Genomic DNA, 24,498 nt, shown 5'->3' on the forward strand with positions numbered 1-24,498 from the left:
TGGAAGAGAGGAAGATTAAGCAGACTATATATTCTTAGAGTGAATCACAAGGGCTCTCGAGTTTTGTTGCCATAGCCCCAGGACACACTTTCTCTCATTAGAGCTTTTGGAGACCTGATAAAAAACGGTAAAGAAAGACACTATTCTTCAGCACTGTCCTTTGACACCAACCTGCCTGATCTCTCCTTGCATATTATCTCTGCCTGAGATGTTGCTCTTATAGAAACCCCTGTTGAGAATGACCTCCCCTTAAGACCTTACTCATTCTCCAAAGTCCAGTGCAAGCTCTGGGTTCTCTAGAGAGTTCCTGGATCATTCAAGCCTGTATTGGGTTCTTCTTCCCATGAAATCCCATAGCATTTATTGGTGCTGTCATTCACTTGGACTGTTTCATTATAATCAGCATTATGCCGGTATTTCTATTTTTTCAGGAGTGTTTTGTTTACCCAGCTTGTTACCCAATCTGTTTTGTTAAGGACAGGAACTATCTTAGACTATTTTGTATCCCTTGCAGCACCTGCCAGTAATGGACACAAACAACTTGTTGAAGGAACAGACTTTCAACAAATAGGTTCATTTATAACTCTTCATCTGCTTTTAGCGTGGTTTGAATTGTTCACCCTTTGCTAACCACTCCAGGCTGCCAGGAAAGAGATGTGGGGAAGAAATCAAGGAGAGAGGGCTCTCACGTTTGGTGAATAACTATTATGCACTAGGCACGATGCTGGGCTTTTATCACTCCTTATCCCATTTCGTCTTCAAAATAATCATATGGGGTAGGTGACTGGTATTCTCATTTTGTAGCTTGGGAAACTGAGGCACACAGCTCAGAAGTGGCAGAGAGAGTTCAAACTAAATGGCTACCTCCCAGGACTCTACCCCTTCTAATACAACATGCTGCCTCACGGGTCTATTCAAGATGTCTAGAAATAATTTTTTTTTAATTTGAATAGATGTAAACCATTATACAAAAACCAATACTTACATACAAGAATCTCAGTTCATACTATATCAGCAGAGTCAAAAAGATTTCTTGATTTACAAAATAATAAAGTATAAAACTCCATGAGTACATTTTATTTATTTTTATTTGTTAATAAATAATTTATTTATTTTTAATTTTTTTTCATGAATACATTATGATTGTTATAAAGTTGGGCATACAAACTTTTTTTTTTTTAAACATAACTATTGAATAAAACCACACTTAACTATTCATATATGAACTTGAATATGTATTTTGGGGAAAAAAAACCTTGGCTCTTCACATTTGTCAACTTTACCTGTGTACCTGTCCTAATATAAGAATTCGTTATACCAAGTAATTATTCATATGATTTCTAATGCGTTTTACCATGTTAATATTCGAATTTCATTAACTTAACAGCGATTTGGTTTTTGAGAACCAACTTAGAGGGCACCTGGGTGGCTCAGTTGGTTAAGTATCTGTCTTTGGCTCAGGTCATGATCCCAGGGTCCTGGGATTGAGCCCTCGTTGGGTCCCTGCTTGGGGTGGGGGTGGGGGGTCCTGCTTCTCCCTCTCCCCACCCCCACTCATGCTCTCTCTCTCTCAAATAAATAAAATCTTAAAAAAAAAAAAGAACCAACTTAATACAAAGCACCTTGTTTGGTGCTGAGCAATAGGAAACATGTCGTTTCCTCTGACGCATCTATAGACTAGTGTGGTGACAGATGTAGTGAAAACTAATACAAAGGAGTGAGTGAAGAAGGTTGGAGAGTGGGAATAGGGGAAGTAGTAACCAATGATTATAGTCTGAGTGCCTCAAGTTTCCAGACTTGAACACTGGCGTCCTGAGGAGGTTTCCAAGTCGTACCCTGGTGGACGGTTGGTATTGGAGTCTCAGGGTAAAGAGAGTTTGCCCGGAGGTGTGGAATGTATTAGATTATTACATTGAAATAGAGATGACCAGTGTAAAAGTCATTCCTGATGTTTCTTTCTGTTTTATTCCTCAGCGCCCATAACCCAGGGAACTGGAGTCAACTTCCCAATTGGAGAAATCCCGAGCCAACCATACTATCATGACATGAACTCGGGGGTCAATCTTCAGAGGTCACTGTCTTCTCCACCAAGCAGGTAACTGAAAGAGGAGTTGCACTTGTTCTCAGTCTATATGCAGCTGGGTAGATAGGTAGATATGCAGATAGGTAGGTAGATAAAGAGATCAGGGAAACAAAGCCAAGAGTTCAAGACTTTTTGCTGATTCTACATGAATTTTTACTCTTACCTGGTTAAATTTATTTTGATATTTGAAAATTAAATGGAATTGTTCAAAACATTAGAAACATCTTTTGGGTGGGACAAGGGAATTATATTCCCTTCATATAAAAATATGAATATGATTTTATTCTTTTCTATGAAATATTAGAATTCTACAAGTTCACTAAGTCTTTTAGTGACTTAAAAGCAATGTTGTCATGGCAGAGAGCCCTTGTCTATAGATTGATCCATCCTGGTAACTTCTACCCTAATATCACATCCAAGCTGGGTATAGTAAAACGTGAAAAATAAAATGTGTCATCTACTTAACCTTAAAAGTAAAGGTCTTATTCTAGGCCACACTTTACTAATGTCTTCAGTGAGTCGGTATTTTTTTTAGTAATTTAGTTGATTCTTAGTCACCAATGAAAGTATTACCTGCTCTGAGATTTGGTTTGACCAGCCTTTGAGGGGCAAGAGCTACAGCGAGGCTACTGTACTTTTTAGTTCCCTGTTAACATTCTCACTTTTCTCTCTTGAGTTTCTGATTGTAACTTTAATCCCACAGAAGTTTAAAAAGAGGTTTCCTATTTAAATGAGGGATAAATAGCTTGGAAAGTTGTTTGCGCAGGATTTAGTGATGATATGTTCCACTGTTATTGGATGCTAGAAGAGGACTGAGTTACTGAGAACTAAGATGAATAAATATTACAGCTTTATTGGTTTTTTTTTTAAGCTGGATCTTCAGTATATGAAGATCCATCTCATTTTCAGAGCATTACATATACCCATGATCAAATGTAAGAGCATACATGAATTGCAGAGCAAAACATTTCATTTTATAATATCCATTTTTTTAAGAATAAAAGAATATTGGGTAATTATTTTCCTATGCTCTTCTCAATAATGAAAGTCAATTGCATTTGAATTAATTACGGGGCTGTGCACTTTTTATGTTTATTAACTAAGTTCAATTTTACATCATTTATGGTCAAACTGTGTCTTCATATTGTTAGGTTACATAGCACAGTAATTTGGTTTATTGTCACTCAGATTGTCTATGACATGGTTGGGTCTTAAAAATGCTTTAGTTTTTCTAAATTTGAAATATGAATAGTACGTTTCCATTTGGTCTGATGGATCAGTATGTTGTCAACACAGATATTTCTTCATAGTCATTTGGTTTCAGATGTTATGCCATTCAGAAGGTTTCAAAAACATTTCTCTATTATTTCCTTATGAAAAACTTTTCTCTCTCACTTTAAGTCTTCCGTACATATTTACTACTGATTCACAGCTGAGAGAATTAGATTAAAGGAGAGTTTAAAAAACCATGCATTCTAACTTTAGATACCATAGGAATAAATTAAAGGACTATTATTTACTCCCATTGTGGTTTCGCATGGATAAAAACTGCTATCTTCTACGTCATGTTAATACTCTGGGAGTTGTGAGTCAAATATTAATCACAAGTATCTCTGTGAATACGTACCCATGCTTCTAGGATTCCAGATGTACACAGGCTTCTAGGATTTGGAAACAGTGCAGCAAAAAAAAACACGGTCTTGGAAGTCAGAAGTCTTTACTTTGTGGCAGACTGCTTCCACTAACATGCCCTGGGAATTCACTGAATTTCTCCGAATTTGTGTCCCCATTTGTAAGAAAAGGAAGGACTGATTTACGGGTAGGACTTAGGAAGTCAGTTCCAACTCTGAAATCCTATGACATGTTTATTATCAGTGCACAAAATTAATTCAAAAGATATCTCTCTTTGGTTTTTATCTGTGGTTCTTTTTTTTTTTTAATTTAAGGAAAAAAATCCATTTTCATAGTCATAATTGACCGTTTAATAGGGTATTGATGGGAATATATGTAGGAGTATATCATGCAAGATGGCCCATGCCATGACATAGCTTTTAATTTTTATTTATTTATTTATTTATTTATTTATTTATTTATTTTTGAGCGCGGGGGCGGGAGGGTGGGCGGTTTGGGGAGGGAGAGAGAGAATCTTAAGCAGGCTATATGCCCAGCACAGAGCTCAACACAGGGCTTGATCCCACAACCTTGAGATCATGACCTGAGCTGAAATCAAGAGTTGGACACTTAACCCACTGAGCCATCCAGGTGCCCCCATGACATAACTTTTTGATCTCTGCCCTAAATATTCACTTTTCTTAATAACTGGGATGAGCCATGTTTTCTTTATTAAATTGTTTTATTTATTTGTTTGTTTGTTTATTTATCTATTTATTGAGAGAATCTTAAGCAGGCTCCACACCTAGCATGGAGCCAAATGCAGGGCTCAGTCTCACAACCCTAAGATCATGGCCTGAGCCAAAATCAAAAGTCTGACTCTTAACCAACTGAGCCATCCAGGCGTCCTTAAAATGTATCATTCTAAAAGTATACTGTTTGGGGGCGCCTGGATGGCTCAGTCATTAAGCGTCTGCCTTTGGCTCAGGTCACGATCCCAGGGTCCTGGGATCGAGCCCTGCATCAGGCTCCCTGCTCGGCAGGAAGCCTGCTTCTCCCTCTCCCACTCCCCCTGCTTGTGTTCCCTCGTTCGCTGTGTCTCTCTCTGTCAAATAAATAAATAAAATCTTTTTTAAAAAAATAAAAATATACTGTTTGTTTGAATTTGACAATGACCTATTTTCTTGAGAATAAAAGATCATAACCTAATTTTTTAGAAAAAATATAAAGAAGAATATATGAAATAATTTAAAATCAATAAAGTCTTACACAAATTTTTATATTATCAATTATATGGTTACTAATAATAATTACTACTTAATAAGTATCTTCTAAATGCCAGCCACTTAACTAAGAGCTTTACATTTAATCCTCTCAACCACTCCTCTTTGAACTAGGTTTTATTATTTCCATTTTACAAATGATTAAACTGAGTTTAGAAAGGTTAAGGAGCTTACTATTAAGAAGTAGTGAGTGGCCTAGTCAAGATTTGCTACTAGGCTGGTTCCACTCCAAAGCTCATGTTCTACTGACTCCTTCGCCTTATGTTTGAATTAGTATGAAAGAATTACATTGGTATGGCAAGTGCTATGCTAATAAATATTATTAGCATTGATGATAATGGTAAGAGTCAGGTGCAATCTTAATAATTTTAAAGTTAGTACACATATCACATCAAAAATTCACTTTTTACTACAGAAGTTTCTTTGGAAACACATTTCAAAAGGTAAATATAATAAGCACCCTATCGTTAGGCAGGTACAGGTATAATATGGTGTAATAAATGACATATACAACTAGAAGTGTTTGCTACTCCTATTGAAGTCTGGAATACTCTCCATTATTTCAGAAATGATTCTGAGATGCTATTACTTGTGTTTATGGAAATTTTCATACTAAGAATCTTCTCAAATTACATACTTTCACCTGCTACACACCCCCTTAGACATCCCATTAATGCAACTGTTGTCATATTTTAACAGCAAAAGACCCAAAACTATATCCATAGATGAAAATATGGAACCAAGTCCTACAGGAGACTTCTATCCGTCTCCGAATTCACCAGCTGCTGGAAGCCGAACATGGCACGAAAGAGATCAAGGTAAGCGATGACGGATTCCTCTGGGGACATCAGAGTAAGATGTCAGCTTGTTTCAGAAGTTTCCTTTAGTCAAAATTTCATCATTGAGTCAATATGGATGATATTTTCTTCCTAAAATGATTGCAGTAAAATTATTTTGAAGATACTGCACTAGTCACCTGTCATCAAAGTTATAAAAATCCCTTATTTTCTGTGTTGGGCTTTTTCTCCCAGACAGAATGATGTTTTAGAACCACCAATTGTGCATGTGACCGATTATGGTTTGTCTGCATTCGTTGACCGGATTGCAGCCAAACCGCAAGGTCTGAGTCCATTAGATCAGTCTGCTACTCTGTATGGGGTGTTTCAGGGAGGAGCCACACTTCCAGCAGGTTGCAGGGGATAGTTACTGACCATTCCCATTTAAAGGAAGTCATAATTCCCTTTGGAAGTAGGTACAGCATAAACAATAAATTCAAGTGTAATATAACAAACTTCATGTCTGAGTCAATCTGGTTGTTCCTTCTAGATGAAACTATGACCCACTTGTAGGGCAGCTTCGGGTGAAAAATATAACTTTATAGGTATTATTTGGCTCGCTAAATTCAGACTTAGCTTTTTTTCATTCTTAAAGTCTGTCGGGTCAAATATATTTCATCAGACATCCTCATGCCTTTTTGCCGCAACTAGCGAGAGATTAGTAAGCATGGAAATAAAAAGAATTAACTAACTGCAATGTCTTGTTGGTATGTATGTGTGCAAATATGATTTATATCATCAGCACAAAAAATAATTGAAAATTGTCTTTTAAATCAAATTTTACAGTTTACTAAAAATGTAAAAAGAAAAATCTCTTTATCAATGGTTTTTAGCCCATGACTTGCGTGTATGTTTCTGAGGCTGGGCAGCTGTATACTAGGTTATTTCAGGAAGCAAATAACTGAGGCATAGGCAGTTCAAGCCAAAATCAGTTCCTTATTCAGGACTTATTTGCTGTTGCACGTTTGAAACAGGGCGCTTGGGTGAAGGGGGCATCGGGTGACTCAGTTGGTTAAGCAGCTGACTCCAGATCTCAGCTCAGGTCTTGATCTCACGGTGGTGAGTTGAAGCCCCATGTTATGGGCTCCATGCTGGGTGTAGCACCTACTTAAAAAATATATATATATATTCCACTAGAAAAAAAAGTAGTGAAAAATCTTCATGGAGGCATTGGACTTTGAGTCAGGTGGGTCTCCTTTAGCCTGTTGAGATTTTTAACTGGTAAAGAAGGGAGCAGAGTTGTCAGAGAGAAAACCATAGCCAAACACTGTGTGAGAGTAAGATTCAGAATGATGTGTTGTATTGTGTGGCTGGACACTGTATAGAAGGAAGTAAGGAGAGGTGATGGGTCATTTTGCGGAAGGATCTGAAAATCAGCTGGAGAGTTTTGGCTCTGAGATGACCCCCCACTCCCGCACTCCCCCATGCCCCCACCCCCCAGCCCTTCCAAATCTATTCTTCAAATAGTAAACAAAATCTCTATAAAACATAATAACGTGGTATTACTCCTCTGCTTAAATCTTTCAGTAACTTGCCACTCCTCTTAGGTGAAAATCAGAATCCTCTCAGGAGGGGCAGTCCCCGTTCCTTGCTGTTGTTTCTTGCACTTTAGCTTGCTGCTTTGTTAATATTTGGGAAGGCAAAACCCAAGACCTTCCTCTCAGCCATGCCCTCTGGGATTCTCGTCTTCTAGCTCTTCATCTCGCAAATTTGGGGGCATCTTTCAAGCCCCGGCCTAAATTGATTAATTCCAATCTAAATTCGGTCTTCCTGTTTTTCTCTCCTGACACCCAGTAGTGTTCCTTCATTGTTCTCATAATAAATAGTTACGTACTTGTTTGTGGGATTCATTGTCTAAATCCATCTGCTCTGTGAGGGCAGGGACCTTATGGATTTGGGCTATTATGTAACCAGCACCCTGGTGCATAGTAGGGGCACACAAGATATTTGTTGGATAAATGAAATATTGATAGGCAGAATATCAGTCTCATTAGTGAAGGCAAGAACTTTCACCAGACTTGCAGAAATAAGAATAAAAACCAAACCCTCGACCCTTTCTATTTTATTGCTTGTTTAACTGGTATTGTCAGTTTGTTTTAAACAAAGCCATATTTTCCTCTTGAGAAAATTATTCTGGAAAAGATTCTAATGGTAATAATAACATTGTGAATGTGTGGGAATGGGTGTGTTGTTCAGAAGTGTAGGTGTTCTTTATTATAGAGAGTGTCACTTTGTAAAAATTGATTCCTCTTTCAGCCTATTGAATAAAGGCAATCTCAAATCATATTATAAAACATTTTTGAAAAGTAGAAGGGAAACTGTCATTCTTCCTCTTTGTAAAATCATTGTATTGTCTTGGTGATTTTCTTTTGTCAAGATGACTAGAATTATTGGAGAAGTCTGTGAGGGCATATTTTATTAAGAGTAAGGAAGAATGATCCATTCTCAAGTGTGCTTAAAAAAAAAACTCTGTCACTTTAATTCTGAAGACCCTGAAGACTTTGTAATGTGCACAATAAGCCATTGTGGGAAGAAGTCTTGAACTACAATAAAAAAAAATGAGGGCAGTACAGTACTATCTTTATAAATTTGCTAAGCCAGATGCAGTCCTTTTGTTCTTAGAAAATTGCTTTTTTTTAAATTTGCAAAATAAAATGCCCCATGGTTGTTCTTGTCCATCTTCAAATGTTCTTCAGACACATTTGGCTGTCATGAAGGGGGTATTCTAAAGGGCGTATTGAGTACCACTCGATATTTGTAATGGATTTAGTACATGTCTTGTACTTGTTTCTCCCACAAAGCCCTGCACTAATTGGTAATCAATAACTACTTATTGGTTAATTAAAATATGCTTGTGTTTATAATTGTCAGAAGTGTTCAAAATTTACCATTAATTATTTCCTGGGAATGCCTTATTCTGGTAGTATTAGCTTTGCATTAAAATTTACTCTTGGCCATAGCTCTTAGCGACACTGATTTTTGAAATAGAAGAATCAAAGATAGCAAAATTATGGACAATATATGGCATTCTACTTTCCCTCATAATCTGAAGCACCAACCTAAGCCACTGAGATTTTTTTCCAACTAGGCCAAAATAAAGGATATAAGATAGCCAAATTAATATACTCACTTTATTTTAAAAAGCAATTAGGCAAATTTTTAACGCAAAATCTAGGTTCATGTAATGACAAATATTTATGTACCTATTAGTAGTTTAATGGAAAAATATCTTTATTTTAGGGTATTATAAACATAATTAGTTATATTTGTATGTTCGTCTTTTTTCCCCCACAACACAGAAAAGTTATGATGTCCTATAAAAGAATTATAATTTTTAGTTTTGCAGAATAGAGACATGAACATTTTAAGACTGAGCATTATGTAATAGTGTTAAACATTTCGTAGGAATCTCTATAATTCACTTAACATTTCTCCTGATGTATAGTGAGGAAAATTAAATTCATCAGCATCTACATTATGTAATACTCACATTTTTATTTGTGTTGTTTTACACGTAGAGAAGGAAAAAAGAAAACTGGCTACTAACAAAGGGCTATATAACCACTGTTACATTCTTTTCTTAGATTTTAGAATATTTTTTCCTCTTTAATCTCTTCTATGGATTTCCTAGTTTTAAACTTTCTGACTGCTTCTACCTCTATTGAAAACTTTGGTTTTTTTGGATACGGTGTTCTACATTTTCAACTTTAATGGTTAAATTAATAGAACCAGATGAGCTTATCAGTGTGCATGCTAACAACTTCCTTTATTCCAATACCACAGAGAAAATACCATCTGAGACCTTGCGTACCTTAATTTTTTTCCACCTGAGTCAGTTCAGAGGCTCAATTCCTAGTTGATGTATTTTTCTTGAAATCATTAGAGTGCTTCTTTGTAACTTCTGAAAAAAGAGGAAAAACAAGAGCTAGGTCTTGGTTTTTCCTCCAACTCCAGTTACTTTTATGGGACTAGATCTTGTATGTTAATGCCTAGGAATTTAACAGACTGACAAATAGTATGCTTGGACATTTGAAACAATGCTTTATCAATATCAGTATCTTCCACTGCTGATTCATCTAAGCCTCATCTAAGGCTCCTGAAACTCTATTTAGTAGACACTTATGATACAGTAAATATATTTGTAATATACAGCGGGGCTTTCTAAGTGGAAAATTTAACAGCTTCACAGTCTGATGAGTATTTAAACGACTTCTAATCTTAGTTTTATAATATGTAAATTCAAAAAGACTTGTATGCAGTAAAATTTTATTAATTCCTACACATTTAGGATTTGGGATAATTGGACTCAATTAATATTTATCAAATGCCTGTTATTTGCCAGGAAGTTTTCTAGGCATTGGGCACATAAATATGAATAAATTAAATTTCCAGGCCTTGACCTGCTGAGCAGAAAAATAGTTTTTTACTATTTATGAAAAAAGGTTCTTCACGGAGAATAAATCATGTAAGCCAGACTAGGAGGGGACTGTCTCCATGCCTCAGAACTAGCTTACCTTTAAGCACTATGAGAAGTAAATCTTTACGCAAAAGTCAATGAATTGGTATGTTAGCACAAACTAGCACTACTTAGCGGTATATTGGTATGTAATTACAATTTTAAGGATAGTTTAAAAATGCATACTGGACTCTCAAATAAGCAATATTTGAGGCATCATGTTCTGGTTGCTATGAGTACTAGGAAATAACACTCACACTAACTTTAAAAATTTTTAGAGTTCTGTCACACAAATAAGTCTCTTCAGTTAGTCTTCTGAAATTTTAATAGATTTCTGAGCCCTAGAGATTTCTTTCTAATAATTTTTCAAACGTTCTCACTAGTAATATAGTTTTAGATGTTGTGCTGAATGTTAGTTTGCACTTTTTAAATAGAGTTCTAGGAGGATACAGTGTTAAATAGCCAATGAATTAAACCAAAAATCTCCAGGGAACACGGGCTGGAGAATAATAATGCCAGCCCAGCATCATGAGTTCAACCAGGCACAGGAAATAGAGTGATAGAACCAGAATCAGAGACCAGCATTTCTTAGTGTGAATTTAAGGAATGTTAATAAGCACGCTAGATACAAGAGCATTCAGCTGGGTTTGGAAAATTCTATCTGAACAAAAATGTAAACTTTTTTCATTCATGATTGAATTTGTGGAATGTTTAATGTACTGCCGGGCGCCATCAATGTGACTATCCATGAGTGGATATTGACTGATTTGTGTTTAAGTTTGTGACTTCAGGACCTTTTTTTTTTTTTTTATTCAAGAATCTATAGGGAAGAAAGTTCTAGGTTCAAACTTTGGAAAACAGTGCTCTAGCCCAAACTACAGTCCGACAAATGATATAATCTCAAAATGTCTGTAGAAATATGGGAGCTGGGTGAATGAGCAGCTTTTACAAATAGTTGAATAACTACTATCTGGGAGTTATTAACATCAAATGAAGCCCTAGAAAATGGCAAGGCAAATGCTTAGTAATCTTCCTGGAAGAATTTTTAAGCCCCCTTTGGGAACCAGAGAGAACACCAACAATTCCTTACATTCTTAAGGTTTGTATCACAAGGATTAAATGTCAAATGTTCAAATATCAAATTTTGAGCCAGACAAAATCAGAGATACAAGTGATTTTGATGAATGAATGTGAAGAAATGGCTTGAATTTAATGTTGAAGTACAATTTTTAAGGTTTGTGTTTTTGTTGTTGTTGTTGTTGTTTAGCCTATTATTGAAAATATCAAAAGTGAACGATTTACAGTTCCTGCCAAACTTTCCATGAACCTCTCCATGTATCACGATGCCACTGGAGAGCAAACTCCAAGGATGCCTTTAACATGGTGTATTTCATTTTCTTTAGCTACACCGCTATAGTTGAAAAGTCACAACAGGAGCATCCTTCAAACAGAAAGGAAAACAATAAATTATTGGTGAAAGCTTTCGTCAGAATTCCTCACATTGCCTACTAATTAATAGAAGCTTTCGTTCCTTTCATGCGTTTTAACCAGGAAGAGCATTTTGGATGGGGCAAACCTGGCTCCATGTTAGAAGGACCAAGACTACTTAGGAGGGGAAAGTTATACTCCTATTTCTGTGCTCTGGAGACTTCATGACTTGAAAATGTAGCATTTTGCAGAAAAACCACAATGGATAATTAGTTTGAAAAAAATAACAGCTTGCTATTTAATGCTGGGTCTCTAGATTGATAGAACACAGCCTAAAATAGGAAAGTGGAAGGCCCATGGGAGACAGTGTACTTCAGTATAAAAGCGTGCCATGCAAAGTTTCTTGGAGTGGTAAAAGATTTATTTCAAACACTTTTACACATCGATGTCATGTTTAAGTTTATTTTGAAGTAGGTTAGAAAGCCAGTTTCTTTTGAGTGACTATATGATGAATATCTCACACAGTAGGAGATTGATTTTTCAGAGATAGAACACAGATTATTAGAACATTTAGCAGGATGTGGTTCAGGCTCCTTATTTCATACAGCTAAGCAATCTGAGGATCAGTGAGGGGCTGTCTTGTCCAAAGTGTCCAGATAATGAATAGCAGAGCTGAGGTCGTCTTTTTTAAAGGCTGATTTTTTTTCCCCATTATCCTGCAACCCATCTAGAGAAGAAATATATAAACTTACCTATTTAGGGAGAAACGGAGAAATAGGAAAATTTGAATACTGCTTAACATGTTCTGGCAGATGGACAATTTTTCCATGGAATTTCATGAGCCTATTAGATCTTGTGGAACTTAAAATGGGAGTGTAGAGGTGATTTTGTGAGTTTTCAGGGTTCTGGAAGAATTGTCAAAACAAAATTTTGAGATGGTAAAATGTATATCTGCTTTTTAGAAAAAAATCTCTTAATTTTAGTGTCATGATTAGAAGTTTTGGAACTAAAAAAAAAATTGAAGCTATGAGTGCTTGTGATAGATAATTGTGGAGAAGAGCTTTGGATTGAATGTTTAAGCATAATGTTTTAAAAGCTTTTTTGTTATGGAAAATGTTAAAGCAGAGAGCAAGCATCATAACGTGAACTTGCATGTGCCCAGCTTTAAACTGTCGTCAACATTTTGCCAATCTTATCGCATTTACTGTCTCTCAGTTTTTTGAGGTTTGCTTAAAAGTAAATCCCAGACATTATGTCATTTTACTTATAAATACTTCTAAGTGTTTCTTATAGACAATGACTTTTATTTTTAACACAACCCCAAGACTATTATCAATGTAACAAACATGACAATAATTTCTTAATACTACCTAATATATATTCCATGTTCATATTCCCCAGAATATCTTATAGGCTATTTTGTTTCAGTGAGGATCCCAAATGGTCCACTTACCGTATTTGTATTTTCAGCCTTTTTTTTTTTAACCTATAATAGTTATAGTAACTGTTTTTCTTTATTAACTATTTTTATAGTAACTCCTTTTTGTATGTCATTTATTTGTTGAAGGAACCACAGAAATTTAAAATTTTTGTTCAATGAGTACATATAAATGAGGGAAACCAGATCCCCTTGCCATTTGTGGCTATCATTTATTGAGCACTTACTACCCTTGAGGGCTGGGCCAAGACTTTGTATTTTGCTTTTCAACCCTATTAAAAAAAAACATTTTATAGTTCATTAAACTAATCACTACAGTGATTAAGAAATTTGACATAAATCACACAGATGATAAGTAGCAGAGGTAGAATAGGAACACTTGTTCGTTTAGCTGTAGAACCCATACTATACACACTGCCTTCCAAACAAGTCATTGTGATATGATCTGCAAACTAGTTACAAAACCTCTATCATGTTTTTCCTCCCCCTAATGTATGAAACTTAAATACAGATAAATGCACAATAATATCAGAAGGGTTCATGGACTCCAGGGATTCATGAGTGCAGTCCTTGGACTGGACTCACGTTAAGAATCTCATTTCCATTTAATACTGACCTGTTGTTAATAAACAATCTTAAAGTCTTGAGGCGTCTGGCTGGCTCAGTTGATAAAGCACGTGACTCTTGATCTCAGGATCATGAGTTCAAGCCCCACGCTGGGCCTACAGATTACCTTAAAAAAAAAAAAAAAAGAAAAGAAATAGGATAAAAATAAATAAATAATCCTAAAGTCTAGAATATCATATATAAATATATGTGATATATAAATATATAAATGATATATGATATATAAATATATGTGATATATGATATATATAAATATGTGATACATGAAAAAATATAATATATAAATATATATAATGGTTCTGTTTCAATTTTTTGCCTTATGCTTAGAGCACTATAATGGTGACCAGGAAACTCCAAGTACTAGTGTGGCCTTAAACAAACACACTTAATTTCAGTAAATTTTGAATTTTCTCATCTGTAAAATAACAGAGTTGAAGACTAAGGTCCCTTCATGTCCAAAATTCTAGATTTTAAATTAACTGAATCAAAGAATTTTTAGATCTTCAGCTACTAGAGTCTTTAAGCTTTCATTAACATGGCTCTCTTTGAAAATTCAGAAAGTTTTCTGATTCCTAATTTTTTTTTTAAATGTTTATTTTCAATACTCTCTTTGGATAACGCAATAATTGGGCTGTTTATGTGCTTGAAGGCACCATATGTTTTGCTAGCTGAGGAATGTGCAGCTCTTCAAAATACATGTCCTGTCCTGGTACAACAAATGATTGATAGAGATTGAGTTATTATAACAGAACCTTGTTATGGGATCAGTGTCTCCTACTTTGAAAATAAATGACTCAGCCAGACGGCAACATTTATTTTCTCTAAATGACTGGGGATGTAGCAATAGGAGACCATTATCCTGTGACAATATTCTGTTTCATTGACATTATCTCACAAATGTAATTGGTCCATTACTAAATAGAGGTTTTGTTACTGATCAATTTCACGTGATTTCTAAAACCATTAGGATAATAAATATGCCATCATAGTAATTTCATTGACAGAATGTTCTTTTTTTCTTCATTTACATTTGTTAGAGGAAAAATATAGATTTAGGTTGAACTTAAACACTACGATTTATACCGGTTTTGACTACTTTTCCATTAAGAGAAATAGAATATTGTGCCGAGTAATCATATTTGCATTGAGCTGCTGAACTAACGACCTTAACATTTTCGTGATTTTTTTCTCTACCACACTAAACCACATCAAATCATAATTGTTCCTAAGCAATTAGTTTACTACCTCAATTTAATGATTTTATTTGAAATAAGTTCCAGATCATTTCTAGGACTTTCCTGTAAATCCACTAAAGTAACACATCAGTTAAGTCAACCCTAACCATTACCAGCACGGATAATAACAGCATTAGTAACAACAGAAACCTTGAGATGTCTTGTAGCATAAATGTTTCTAAATGCATGGCTTTTCCCCAAATGTTCTCCTCTAAAATCTCATCTGTAATCTTGTTAAATTAGAACTCTTCCAGTATCTTTCTGACTTTTACAGTTAAGGTTACGGCATTGATTTTATTTTATAGTCCATGGCTCTCAGATGCTTAACACTAATAAGCCTCTATAGCCAAGAGGTTTTCCCCAGAGGCTTGGTGAATAGCAGCTATTTACCTATGCCAATACTTAATAAGGGACTAAAATATACTCCAAATCCTGCATAATTGTGTGGTGTTTTTCCTCCTTTCAAATGAGGTTTTCTGACATTACTCAAGACACTTCGTCATTGTCTGTCTGTTAAAATGAAATTGCTTAATGGACAAAAGCATTTTGAAGTATTTTTAAAAAGCAGTTTTCATTTAGTCAGTATTTATTCTTTTAGCACTGTTCTTCATTATTCAAAGGGTTTTTTTTTTTTCTTCTTTTTTTGATGTCTCAGGAAGGTGTTTGTGAGCTTCAAAGGGGTTTGAGCTTTAACTTTGTATTGGGTGTAGGTGTAGCCTGGAGACTTTTTTTTTTTTTTTTAATAGAGATGTGATATAGACTTGTAGTAACATGCAGCTTACTGTGCTTGGATTGAAATATACAATAGAGAGAGCCTTAAACTATCACAAATGTTTTAAATTGCTGAAGAATACAGTAATATGCACAAGTGTAGTTAAGATTAAATAACTCAATGATTAAAGTAAGAATTTTCACTTATTTAACATGAAGGCTACCATATTTTCTCCTTTAAAAAAAGAACTGATTTCATTTAAAAAAAAAGATTGAAAAATTTAATTGAAGATGCTATCTTATCTCCTCTTAACGTAGCTTGCCGTTTTTCAGAGTTATTTTAGAGTGTGATAAATGTAAATATCTATATATGGAGATACTTTCTTAACATGGCAGCTAATTATTTTTTTGAATCATCTGGCATCATGATGAAACTACTGTAGTGGGATTAAGTCCATATGTCTTGTCATAACATTCAGAGCTTTTTGTTAACTTGGAGTGTGTAGGAAGGACTTATTCACATTTGCCACACAATCATAAAATTTTACATCTAGAAGAGTCTTAGATATTCAGATATTCTCTTTTCTTCACTTGTATTCTCAAAAATAACACTGTTTTGCCTTTAGCCAACTAAATAGCAAATGTTGCATTTAAGCATTTCATTGTATATTTTTGCAACATCCATTACCTAAGACCAATAAGGCATTTCCTTACTTTAAGAAGGAAATAACTAAGAGGCACCTGGGTGTCTCAGTCGGTTAAGTGTCTGCCTTCAGCTCAGGTCATGATCCCAGGGTCCTGGGATCGAGCCCCACATCCGGCTCCCTGCTCAGCGGGAAGTCTGATTCTCCTCTCTCTCTGCCCCTCTCCCCGCTCGTTCTCTTTCTTTCTCTCTCAAATAAAAATCCTAAAAAAAAAAAAGAAGAAGAAGAAGAAGAAAATAACAAGTAATATAACAAGATCCAACATTCTCCCCCCATTTATAATACTCTGTGGAGCACAGGTAGTATTCCCCCCCAAATATATATTTTACCTTTTTTTTTTTTTTTTTATTGTAACAGTAAAATTATTTATGGGAGTTTTGGAAAAACAAACTGTCAAATATACAAAGAAAATAAAAATCACCTATAATCCTACTACATAGATTTTTATAATATAATGGCATTTTACCATGTCATTGAATTTCTGCTTTATGATGGCTACATAATATGCCACCCTTTGCCTAAACTACACACTTTTAAATGTCTACTTTGCTTATGGATGTGTAAGTAGTTGGCAAGGTTGTATATACTAAAGACACAGTCATCATCACCTTATGGGGATCCTTGTGCTTAAGCCTGAGTATTGTGTCTAGTTCTACTCCCTGTCCCCAGACCTAGCATACTGCCTGGCACCATGTCACCAAGCAGACAGTCAATGAAATTATGTTAAAGGAATAAATACATCCCTACTGCAGAATTACTGAGTTAAACATTGTCCATTTCTAAGGCTGTTGACAAATTATTGGTACAGAATCTAAGAGGGTCTCATGAATTTGCATTCCCACTAGCAGTGCCTGGAGGGTTTAACTCCACTGTCGTATCCATAATATTTAAATGTAGCACATGGCTCTATAAGCAAGATTTATCTATCTATCTATTTATCTATCTATCATCTATCTATCTATCTATCTATCTATCTATCTATCTATCTATCTGTTTTTAAGTAGGCTCCATGCCCAGCGTGGAGCCCAATGAAGGGCTTGAACTCACGACCCTGAGATCAAGACCTGAGCTGAGATGAAGAGTCAAGACCTTTAACCGACTGAGCCACCCAGATTCCCCTCTATAAGCAATTTTTAAACATCTCCCCTGAAATAAAGAACAGTGTCTCCATGGCTTTTTGACTCTACCCAAGCACCTCTTTTTTGTCATTTATATTTCATTGAAACCATTGTGCATCACATCACATTGTGCATCTCCTCCCGTGAGCCAGGATAACTCTCTTTTATCGTGGAAAAAAAAATGGGGACATGGAGATGGTACCTCCCACAGGGATGATATAAAGCTTTCAAGGTAAAGGTATAGCCCACAGGCTCTGTGTCGTTTCTTCCGCTCCAGGACACATTCCCTCAGGCCACGTCCCCGCTGGCTCTCCTTTATCTGTAGGTAGAACTTGTTAAGGCAAGGATCCCCTTGGTTCTCCACCGGGAAACAAGAGAAATAAGTACTTCAGGGCTTTGGGCTGGAATCTCCTAGGCTTGATAATTGCAGTATTTTACATAACGTTTATAGGATTATAAATAACCTCTGAACTTCCCTCTCCTCTTCCTGATTTTACCCCCAGGCAAAAACAGAGGAAGAGAATCCTTGGTCTCTGGGAGCATTCAGGTGGCCGATCCCTGTTCCTTGCCTTCTCCTTGTCCTCTGGGCACAGGGCCCAAGCCGTTTCCTTCTCTCAGGACTGACTTGAGATTTATGGTCTGATGTGAAAGTATCAGATTTCCAGCTCCTGAACTGGTCCCACACCCTAGATGTGGTAGCCTCTCATTTATTACAAACAGCGTTATTATTTTATGCAGCTAGCTTGTTCCTTACTCGTGTTGTCTTCTAGCTGCCACCCTAGCATTTTAATGGACAGCAGAGATTCCCATTTAGCTGAAGTTCGGTTTTCACCCCCAGTGTTTTGTGTTTCTTGACAGAGTTTCAGCGGAGTGATGGGATGTGTTGACCACCTTTGCCTCATCCAGCAGTGGATTTGGTCTCCCTCTCTGAGGAGACTTCCTGTGTCCAGAGTTTTTGTAAATTTCTAAAACTCTAGAAAAAAAAATCTATGAAAAAAATCTGTTAAAAAATAAAAAAGGAAGCCTAGAAAGCTATGAGAGGTCTTACCTGGGTAAGACTCGTCAATATAACATAATCTTGTCAAATCTTAGTCATGGGACTATCGAAACTGTTACCACATATGTACTTCTTTGGTCTCTGTCCTGCTCATCACAAAAGGTCAAGGGTAACAGAAGCTTCCCTGTTGCTGTTTTCATTGCACCTTGAGTTTTCTTATGCAAAAAAAAAAAAAAAAAAAAGAATTCTGTAACATCTGCTCAGCAGCTTGATAATGTAAAAAATAAAGAAGGCATTTTTAACAATGATGATGGCTCTTTAAGCACTTCATAGTAAAACAACCTTAACCTTAAATACTGGAAACCAAGAGAAGCCAGCAAATGATAACTTGTACCTCGAGGGTTCATTTGGACTTGTATACAAGCATGGTGTATAAATAAGAAAGACAACTTAGGAATATGGAAAGGATTGGACTGTTAAAATATTTTGAGAGAATTTGCTTCTTTGTTAACTAGATAGAAATATGTTTTTCTAAATTATAGGAATGGCACAGTTAATATATTTTAATTTAGTGTTATACCGTGCTGAAATTAATAGCTTCCAGAAATTCAAGAACTCTTGTGTGCTCTTACATAATTGATTCAAAATAAAATAGTTGTAAACCATAAGTGTCATTGTAGGGAAGAAGAATAGACTTTTTTTTTTTTTAAAGAAAATTATGTGTTTTCTATGTAGGTGATAGAAATTCGATTTGTAACCTCAATCTACTCAAGAATATTGGAAAAGCTAACATATTGCTCTACTCTATGTGAAAAAGGAGCAGGTGACCCAGACAGGCAGGTGTCAAGGTGGCTGTTTGAGCTTGCCCTAGATCACTAGTTGACTTCAATGAAGTTCTACTAACAGGTGGCTAACTGATGGGAGTGCTATGTGACATTTATCCCGGGAGCGACTTGGATGACAGGCGGCTACAGACTGAGGAAGGGGTCTTTGCTTTGATGAAGAAATTGCCAAAACTCATGTCTCATTAGTGTTTCCTAAGGTTCTTTGGAAGTGAACAACAGTTTAATTAAGGGCTGACGTAAACACGTTTCTGCACACTTTCCCTGCAGCATTTTATCACATTAGAATTGATCAAAATTGTTGCCTTGGGCTGACTTGAACAGATATACATCTGGAGCGCCATTTGTGCAAGCTGCTGATGAGTCGAGTGCATACGCTGTGTTTCACAGCAACGTTCTTCCTTTGTAGATGAAATTACCTTGTTGGGAGATGAGTTGATCTAACTCTTTATTTGCTCAAGCCTTTATCTCTTTGAAGTGATGCTATGAAATGAATGACACATCAGGGCTTAGGATGTATGTATGTCCCACTGCCAAAAAAATTATACTATGGCTAGTAAAAATTATGGGATGACTTGATTTTGCAAAATACTTATTTAAAGCTATGCTTGGATCTAAATGAACCAACTTATATAAGTTGAACTTTTTCCTACATAGTAATCTTTTATTATGTATTTAACTTCACGATTGGTGACTAAAGCCATAGCTAATTGTCCAATTATAAATCTAAACATGGGTATAGACAATGAAGAATAGCACCATCAGTGTGAACTTCCTTTGTTTTTTTAAATTAGCCTCGCTGACTTCTGTCATGAAGAAGAATCTTCTCTACAGTCTAATGTCACAATTGCAATTAATGAAGTTTTGTATTTGTGTTTGTAATATCCGTCCTCTCTGCTGAGCTGTAAGCATCACCAAGTCAGGGAGCAGGTGGTCTTATTTAACATCTTGAACTTGAGTCCTTGCCGTAGCTTCTCACACTTACTAGAAACGCAGTGACTGATTTTGTTCTCACTTTTTGCTCTACATTCAGTTACTTCTCATCTGGTGGTCTCTGCTCATGCAACCATGCATTTTACTATATACCGACTGGTTATTTTATTCATCTTGTATACCAGTTATCGGTTCACCATCTATCTGCTTTCACATGCAAGAGATTCTAAGATAAACTGCCTAGACAGCGTCTGTTCTACCTCTTCTACTGTCTTTCGGTGCAAGATTTTTAAAAATTCTCTTCCTGAGCATGTTTTTCCAGCCTCCATATGTCTTTGCATCTTTAATAAAATCATCTTCTGTAGGAGATAAGCCATCAGTCAGCTCAAACACACACACACACACACACTCACTCACTCACTCACTCACTCTATGGATAGAACAAGTACAAAATAATAATTAAAAAAAAATCCGTCAGATAATATCAGACACAAACACAAGATCATTAAGGAAATCTAGACCTCCACAGTCCCAGGAGGGAATGCTTAAAGAGAAAATAAATCAAGTTGGTTCAGTGGATAAAATACTGTTCTATAGCTGGAATAAGAGGGTAGAAAGACATCATTTTCTAGCCCAAGGGAATGTCATCTGCAAAGGAAGAGTTAGAAGCACATTCCTCCTGGTTCCCTCCTCCTCCAAGAGGCCATAAGTAAATGAGTTTAGCTAAAGCTTAAATAAAATGGAATGATAAGGAAAAGAAAAATGTGATACCATCATAGATCTTAATGTGAGGAAGATATTGTTTGAAGGAGAGGATTTCCTTCCTCCTTCTCCTTCCTTCCTCCTGGAAGGAGACTAGACAGGAAATTTTTGATTTAACCAGGTACAAGCAAAAAGCAGAGTGGAAGCTACAAGAAACAGAAAAACAATAGAGAGCTTTTGGAAAGCATTTCCCTCCTGAGATCAATTCATTTATAAATTATTACTTTCCAAATCAAATTTAAATGTCTTTGTCTGATGGCAAGCCCTCACTGACTTTGCTTCTTTCTCATGCACCACCAACTACTCCTGCCTCCTTCCCACCACTAGAAACACGGGCTAATCCTTTTCTTATCATCTTGCTTCTCTTGCCAACTTCTTTATTTCATGTATTATTCAACATATGCATTATTATGTTTGTATTATTATTCAACTTATTATATATTTATATATTATTCCACTTTATTATTATTCAACTTATTTTCAACTTAATCTTTTTATGTATTATTCTTCCGGCTTGAGGGACAATACACTGTGAAAAGCATGACATTTGTTTTTTTCCACAGAAAGGTCACTTAAAACCATCTCTCCTATATATTCATTCCTCAAACATTTTTTTTTATTTCTGTAGCATAGAAGTGCATTAAAAATAGAAACAGTATCATTTTTCAGTTTGGCATGAGGTCTACTAGACTGCAGACATGCAAAATAAAATTAAAATCAAAACAATACGAGTTTGGTTCATGATTAAAATGTAATAGCTAGAAACTCTACCCTTCCTCCTCCTAGATAGTTGACATTTTATTTTTATTCTTTCTCCGTTGCAGTGAGTTTTTTTTCCTGTGACCGTGGTGGGGAGGGGGTCACTTTGTGTCCCCGGCACACTTGGCGTATGCCTTGCACAGGCTGGGTACCAGTATATCTTCACTGGCTGTTGGGCTCAAAAATAATTTCATCGAGTGGGAAGACAATGGCGGTCAAGTCCACTTTCTGCACTATCATTCTTTATCTGTTCCTAAAGAAGTAGTTTCAGTATGGACGGTGGACCTTCTCATTCTTATTTTTACTGTTGTAAGTTCACTTGACTGTTTGAGAAGACAATTTGTGGTCCCTTTTACAACTTGAAGAGTGAATTTTAATTTGTTTCTGCTGTGTTGGCCTCTGTAATTCCTTTGTGTGTTCTGAACACGAAGGTACCATTATTATTTGGTCCATGCCTAACGAGAACCCAAACAAGAAATGGACCTGTAATAATTACCCAGGAAAGCCAAGTGCATTATTTTGAGTAAGAAAATGCAAAGGCTTCATTTCTCAAAAATGACGTCATCACCCATCTTCTTGAACTGCTGGACAAACACCCTTGATTTATGTGCTCTTTGCAGAAAGTGACTCAGGTGAATCCTGTTACGTTTAATGAAAATTTGGAAACAGTTACAGTTATTTGCAATAGCCTTGATGGATCGTCCCCAGAAATGACAGAACTAGAATAACATTCATTCTGCTTCCCAAGCTCTGGTCATATTTCATTGTTTTTCAATCATGTACAGTAAATGCTCTATTACTCATTCAGGGAGTCTTTTTTTTTTTTTTAAGATTTATTTATTTATTTGACAGACAGAGAGAGAAAGAGAGCGTGCAAGCGGGGGGAGGGGCAGAGGGCGAAGATCCCCAAGCAGACTCCCCACTGAGCATGCAGCCCAACGAAGGGACTTGATCTCATGACCCTGAGATCATGACCTGACCTTGAAACCAAGGGTTGGACACTTAACTAACTTAGCCACCCAGGCGCTCCTCTATATGGAGTCTTTATAAACTGATTACACTGGTTAATTTTATTTTGAGATCTATATTTAAGCACAGGTAGAGCATAAGAGTGTCAATAGATTTCTTTTTCTAATAGTTAATTTTCAGTTAAAAATTTGGAATAGAAACATTACTTTATCTGCAAAGTGAGGGTTGGAATAAAGGTTCTTTCCACTCCTAAAGACCTAGATGTCTATGATTAGCTTCTAGCAGGCCCAAACCTATATTTGTAGTGTTACCTTTTAAAATCACATAGCTCTAAGTGAAATTAAGTATTATTTTTGACATTTTGAAGGTACCTTAGCTGAAATGAACTTTTTTGGTCTGTTTTTAAATGGTATCAACATTTTTTCTCTTTTTTTGTAGCAGCATTAATTGCTGTGGTTTCGTTAGCAATTTCCTTTCATTTTTTCTTTTCGAGAAAGATACAAGGAAATCGTTCACCAATGCATCAAAGTTCTGATAGGTTAGTGACAGCCAGCTAGTCACAAATTATAGCTACAAATACACCTGTCATTTTTTGTGGACTGTGATGTGTACTGTTCTAACAGTAGCATATCCATTCTTTAAGTGCCAATGTGCTGAAAACACATATTTAATTTTATTGGATGCTTTCACCAGAGCTTATATAATTTTTCAAAGGGTAAATCATAATGATAACTAGTTTCTTATATTAATAGCACCATAAAAGTTTTTTTTAAAAACAGCGTGTGAGGTCTTTTTCTCTTGTTAAAAAAATTAAAAATGAATATTATATATCTGCATATATATCTAATATGATGAAGTTTTAGGTTTTTAAAAAAATAACTTCTTTTTTTAGAGCTACAAATTGAAATATTTATAAGTGAAATACTGTGCTGTCTGCAATTTGCTTCAAAGTGAAACAGGGGGTGGGGGAGCATAGATGGGGTAAAGGTGAAATAAGGTTGGCTATGAGTTGATAATTGTGGTAGTGTTATCTACCATAGCAATTTCACACTGTTTTATAGTTCCTTTTTAGCACATGTGTATCCCCTCCCTAGTTTTTAAGTTTTTTAGAGGCTGGGGATGCCTGGGTGGCTCAGTAGGTTAAGCCTCTGCCTTCGCCTCAGGTCATGATCCCAGGGTCCTGGGATCGAGTCCCGCATCGGGCTCCCTGCTCGGTGGGGAGCCTGCTTCTCCCTCTGCCTGCTGCTCCCCCTGCTTGTGTTCTTTCTATCTCTCTCTGGTAAATAAATAAATAAAATCTTAAAAAAAAAAAAAGTTTTGTAGAGGCTGAAACTTAATCTAGTTCACCATTGTGTCCCCAGCAACTAGTGTAGTGTCTGGCATAAATTAAGCCTTCAAGAAATATTTATGGAAGGATGTATTAATAAATCTGTCTTCTCAAGTGGTCTCCATGATTGCTGTCTCCATTTTGGCTAACTCATCCTCCATGTACTTTCGGGAGGGACGGCCTTAAACTATAAATGTGTGATCATATTTTGCTCATCAATAGCACTACCCCATCAGGGCAGACATTCAGATATTTATACACAAAGTCCATGGCCCCTCATTGTGTGGGTCCTGCCAGCTACTTGCTCCCTCATTCATCTCTGTACTTCACCACTCCACAGACTACTTGTACCACTTGTTTTCTATGCTCCATTCTCCAG

The 24,498-nt window shown here is 36.1% G+C and overlaps 1 protein-coding gene across 6 annotated transcripts in view; it reads left to right on the forward strand.

The window, feature by feature from the left end:
- The window catches only part of NFIB (nuclear factor I B), a 436,458-nt gene that overhangs the window by 368,885 nt on the left and 43,075 nt on the right, over nucleotides 1–24,498 (forward strand). For all 6 annotated transcript variants that reach the window (XM_032392327.1, XM_032392323.1, XM_032392326.1 and 3 more), the window contains exons 5-6: nucleotides 1,975–2,095; nucleotides 5,677–5,795. In XM_032392327.1, coding sequence (XP_032248218.1) covers nucleotides 1,975–2,095; nucleotides 5,677–5,795 — 240 coding nt within the window. The remainder of the gene's footprint in view (nucleotides 1–1,974; nucleotides 2,096–5,676; nucleotides 5,796–24,498) is intronic.

This window comes from Phoca vitulina, unplaced genomic scaffold, assembly GCF_004348235.1.
Source record: "Phoca vitulina isolate PV1807 unplaced genomic scaffold, GSC_HSeal_1.0 scaffold67, whole genome shotgun sequence".
NCBI classification, from domain to species: domain Eukaryota; kingdom Metazoa; phylum Chordata; class Mammalia; order Carnivora; family Phocidae; genus Phoca; species Phoca vitulina.